Source organism: Aplysia californica, unplaced genomic scaffold, assembly GCF_000002075.1.
Source record: "Aplysia californica isolate F4 #8 unplaced genomic scaffold, AplCal3.0 scaffold00669, whole genome shotgun sequence".
Classification (NCBI taxonomy): Eukaryota; Metazoa; Mollusca; class Gastropoda; order Aplysiida; family Aplysiidae; genus Aplysia; species Aplysia californica.
This window is the reverse complement of record NW_004797939.1, coordinates 428,955-434,384: the sequence shown is the minus strand read 5'-3', so window position 1 is coordinate 434,384 and position 5,430 is coordinate 428,955. Positions and strand designations below refer to the sequence as shown.

At 45.8% G+C, this 5,430-nt stretch overlaps 1 protein-coding gene across 1 annotated transcript in view; it reads right to left on the bottom strand.

Annotated features, from left to right (window-relative positions):
• Positions 1-3,003: 3,003 nt before the first annotated feature.
• LOC101847993 (mucin-5AC) overlaps positions 3,004-5,430 on the bottom strand; it is a gene marked incomplete in the record, with an annotated part of 19,382 nt that continues 16,955 nt past the window's right edge. The window contains 1 exon segment of the mRNA XM_013088009.2: positions 3,004-5,426. Within this exon segment, the coding sequence (XP_012943463.1) occupies positions 3,455-5,426 (1,972 nt within the window).

Genomic DNA, 5,430 nt, shown 5'->3' with positions numbered 1-5,430 from the left:
CCACCCTAGTAGATTCTAATGTGTTTTGGCGGAGACAACTACTGTATTTCGAACTAATGAGGGTCGTGGCCAACTCCAATAGTATCCGGTCAAGTTAGCCTCGATGAGTGCACGAATGTCGCCACGGAACCAGCAGCTTCCGAACATTTTTGTGAGGCATCGTGGAGAAATCAGGCGCTTGTCAAAATAATGAAATCGAAGTTACAGGCATTTTTCTGCCAGTTATCAAATATTGTTGTCGTTTTTACTCAACACCTTTTGTTTGCATATAAAAACAAATTCCTATGTGAATTTTACTGAAAAACGTTGATTAAAGGCACAGAATATGTAGATTTTTAGTTTTCAGTCACTCTTATACTACTGAAGTTACCAAACTCTGGCGGCCATTTTCTCTCTAATTTTTCCTTTGAAACCTGACAACCCCACGTCCTTCAATTGCAAATATCTTGACCTTTATTCAAGATAGATGAGTGTTTTTAAAACTAAAAGCAAGGCAAATGAATAAGCTTCCTGATAATACCAATAACTCTACATGCCCAAAAATTAACGAGCACCTGATTCCACCGAGTCGTCACAATTTTAAAAATCACAGAGTAGCTAAAGGCCTGTCACTGATACCCAATTATAAATAATTCACAGAGAAAAATAATATATTGTTGTCACGATTTAGATCTCTCTTAATTCGCCGTAGGCAGTAGGACAGTCTTGTGTGCCTCAGCGCAGGAGCAGAACCTGATAGGAGCATAGATCGTAATCGTGAGATTGCGAGTTCGGGGGTTCGAGCCTCAGCTCGGTCCGACGTTGTGTCCTTGGGAAAGGCACTTTACACGAACTTCCCACTTGGCTCGGTCCTATCGGAGACGGACGTTAAACTAGGAGGTCCTGCCGCTTAAATAACCTAATAGTGTTGATAGGGGCGTTAAACCTATACCATTTCACCATTTAGGAGTACAGAAGTGGTTCAGAAGAACAGATGGTGCAAGGGAAGCAAAAATATGAGAGGCCTCGTGGTGAAATTAGGCGCTCGTCGAAACAATGAAATCGAAGAAATCGGCGTTTTTCCTAGGTTTGGGCAATTTTTTTCGATATTTTATTTTTATGCATAATACATGTTAGCGCGATACCAATAACTTCACATATGCCCAAAAAATTGACGAACGCCTGATTCCACCGAGTCGTCACAATTTTAAAATCACAGAGTAGCTCAAGACCTGTCACTGATATCCAATCATAAACAATTCACAGAGAAAAATAATATATTGTTGTCACGATTAAGATCTCTCTTAATTCGCCGTAGGCAGTAGGACAGTCTTGTGTGCCTCAGCGCAGGAGCAGAACCTGATAGGAGTACAGAAGTGGTTCAGAAAAACAGATGGTGCAAGGGAAGCAAAAATATGTGAGGCGCTCGTCGAAACAATGAAATCAAAGAAACCGGCGTTTTTCTAGGCGTTGGGCATTTTTTTTTTCGAATTTTCTTTATATGCATATGTTAGCGTGATACCAATAACTCCATATGCCCCAAAATTGACGAGCGCCTGATTTAACAGGTGACACATATGAAGACTACAAGGGAGAAACGACTGAAGTCACAAACTGAAAATCGTGAGGGTATCAATTGTGAACGCTTGTTGACTCATAACTTTACTTCTGTTCAACTGTTGGTTAATTATTGTTGTTAGATTTCCCATTCAACAACACTTAACAATAAACCACCAGTCAATCAAATATTATGAAGTTCTGAGTCCACGAGATTTAAAGGTTGACATCCTCACAAATTTCTAGTTTGTGACTACGGTCGTTTTTCCCCTGTGCTCTTCACATGTTATCTGAATTGTTCAAATCAACATCGATGTTCGTTATAAACGTTCTATAAGTTTGAATCTTCCCAGGAAGTAGAGGTTGTTTCAGAATGTTCTCAGGTCTGCTGTGGTAATAGCATATATGTGAGACGTGCTGACAAAATGAGTTACTTTTCATAATCCACAAATGAAGATATTCGCCAAAAATCGACTCTAGGGTCAAATTTGTAGATTTTCTGTTTATGCCATATTCTTTAAATATAACATGCTTTTTATTATTTCATACTTCTAAACTGTAAAAACTTCACCAATAAGCGTGATGTATCTATTTCAATAAGACTCGATTCCGAGAAACAACTCATTTTGTCAGCATCCTTCACATAATATTGTGAAGCGCTCAGAGTTTGCTGTTGAGCGGGGATTTGGGCTATACAAATGCTATCTATAGCTATTTTGATTAATCTACATGCTATATGTAGTGCTACCATTTCCCATTGTTCTAAAGTGCTTAACGTTCACCATCCCATTGTGCTGCCTACACTTATAGAGGTCACGTGTTCTTTACGAGTTCATGAGAACAATCCAACGTAGTTCTGTAACGTTCTTGGTTTTACTCCGTTCATCAATGATTGAACACGCCATTGCAATCCACGCCAGAACTCCGGGCTTTGTTCAGTCTAGCAGTCTCCACACTTAAAGAATCATCTCTCCACTGGCCCTCACAGCACAAAGGCATGTGGGTGCATAGTCAAAGTTCTCCGTCGTACCAAAGAGTCTACATAACAAGAGGGGCCACTTCTCTCTTTGAGCCAATTAAACAAAGTGTCCTCAAAATTCGGTGGCGCCCTCTTCGCAAATGTGCACCCTTTGCGAACAGAGTTACCCTACTTGAGTTTTAAAAAATTAAAGTGAAACTAGCAAGATTTTGAATAAATTTCGGAAGAACGCTTTTTTTTAATGGTTACGCTGACAAAAAAAAAAAATTTCTTCCGGAGGAAAGGGTGATTGTTTTCTTCGTTTAATTTGATTTTAGAACGAAAGGCGAGAGGTCATTAAAATTTTTAAAAACCTAAAACTCCACACTGAACGGACCCGAACTGCTGATGAACAGCAGTCGATCTGCGCACGCAAGGAGGTGCTATTCCTATTCTTCTTCTGGAAAAACGAAAGAGAGCTTCAAAACAGACTGCAGCACCATCTGAAGCAAAGAGCGAACTTCCGGCGGACACTTTTTTGGCTGAGTGGCCCATCTTGTTATGTACTATCTTTGGTCGTACACGGCTACTCAGTGTTCCACACAGAAGATTGTTTTCTCAACTACAATGACACATGCGCAGTTGTATTAATTAGTTTCTTCACAATTCAACTTATGGATACGCCTACTGTAAATATTGAATCCGCCCTATTCATTAGAAAGAGCAGTGATTTAACATAATCTGAAAAGGTATCTAAGATAAGTTTTATATTGCCTATAGTGCACAATGGCACTACTCAAAATTTGGTTCTAATCAAACAAATAGTTGCTGAGAAATCATGCTTCAAAAGTGTTCACGATAAGTTGAATGCACTTTAACTTTGAGCACTCTCTTCCTGTATTAAATTCTCTCTTCCTGAAAGAACCTCTGTATGTCTGTATGTGTCTGTGTTTGTGTTTATCACAGGTCAGTGACGAGGAAGCCGCCAGGTGGTGGAGTCGATGCGGCGTCTGCAAACCTCACCACAGTACCCACGGTTTGAGGAGCACCCACGTTAATTACGCTCTGGCCAGAGGACACGGACGCGTCGTCGGGAGACTTTGGATCTTCTCGGCCGTTTCCGTCCCTCTCCGCCTCCGTTGCAGCACAAGGCAGGACGGCAGCTGCTGATGATGACGTCATCGCGACTTGCGACGTGGAGGCGGGGAGTGTCATGGCGGTGGCGGCGTTAGCGATGACTAGCGAGTTGTCTCTGGTGGTTGAGGTTGTGGGTGAAGCAGCAGCGGGGTGTGCTGTTGTTGTTGGTGTTGCTGTTGTCGTTGTTGTTGTTGCTGCTGCAGCGATGGTGGTGGCGTTCGTGGTGGTGGTGGTGGTGGTGGTGGAGACAGACGGTGAGACAGCTGATGTGGCGAAGGAGCTGTTGACCACGAAGGGGAGTGTACTCCGCGGTTGTTTGGCCGGGTACCTGGGGACGCTCGTGCCGTTGTCTGGTCGTGCAGAGTTGCTTACTACAGCGGTGGAAGAGGGAGGTAACTGCGCGGGGTTTTTATTCGCACCATCTTTACTTTTGTTCGGTTGTCGAGATAATGCTGACGCGTACGTGGATGGGTTCATATCCACAGGCGGCAGAGATTCGCGTTTCCCTTTGGAAGAATTCAGAGCGGCGTTGAAGGATAAAGATTTCTTCGACTGTGCGGCTGAATTATTGAGCACGCGTACAGGAGAGTTTGCCGGGCTGTCGTCGGAGGTATTTCCTTTGTCTCCTCTCGGGAGGAGGCTGGAGCTACTGTCATAACTCTGTGTGTCACTCATCACCACAGCCTGATCAGCCTCGCGCGAGCTATAACTTTCGGGTATTCCCGGTTTCGACAGGTCTTTCTCCGGCGCGTTTTTAGATTGCGCGTGTTTTGCCGCGCCCTTTTGGCCCGACTTTTTGTCTTTTGATGCCGAGGATCTGGCAAACAGAGTACGTTTCGCGGGTTTTGGGAAGCCTTTCCCTGAATTTTTGCCGCCGCCGCTTTCTGCAGCAGATTCCGCGCTCGTGTGGTGGGATTTCCCGATCTTGTAGTCTATGGCCGGCACGGAAATATCCCCGCTCGTCGAGCTACGAGTTATGCTGATCTGTGGGATCCTCACTCTCGATTTGGAGCCAGATTTCTCTTTCTTCTTGTGATCTCTCTGGTCAGACGATCGGCCCGTGGACAAACACGACGCGCAGCTGTCGTCTGCTGTCTCGCTGCTGGTGTGAGAACGAGGCGGCGCCGAGGTCCGATCTAACTTTTGTTGTTTTGTAGATCGGGGGTTGACGTGTGGGCCTGCTGTTTCGTTCACGACCTGAAATTTGACCGAATGTTCGGAATTTTTGGACGGGAAGACAGCAGCTCTGTCGGGAGACTGCAGACAGCCGTCACTGTCGTTGTCCATGTCGTTGGAAGACCACATGACGTGACGGTCTTTGCCTCTCTCGGATGTGGACACCGCCGGGGTCACTCGCTCTGACCCATAACCTTTGACCGCGTTAGCGTTCCTGTCCTTTTGTAAGAACGGCGTGGCCTGGTTGTAAGCTTCTTCCCTTTCGTTGAAACCGTCAGCAGACGTGTAGGGCGGGGAGTACAGCGAGTGACGGCCATACTCTTCGTCCGAGAAGCATCCGTCGTCTGCTAAGTCGCTCGGCCGGAACTGAACATAACTCTCCCCGTCCGTCCCCAGACGATAGTCGTCCTCTCCGTTCAGATGACCCTCTAGAGCGTTCGCCGTGACCTGGCACATGTGGCCTTGACCCAGATTTTCATGCGAGCCCCGCCGGAAGTGCGTGGGGTGACCGCCGGCGTGCGCATGCGTGACTCTGTCGTACGGGTGTAGGCTGTGCTGGCTGGCTCTCCTCGTCTGAGGGTCGTCCGGGTACCCGTGAAGCTCGTGGTCGTCAGAGTCCCTGA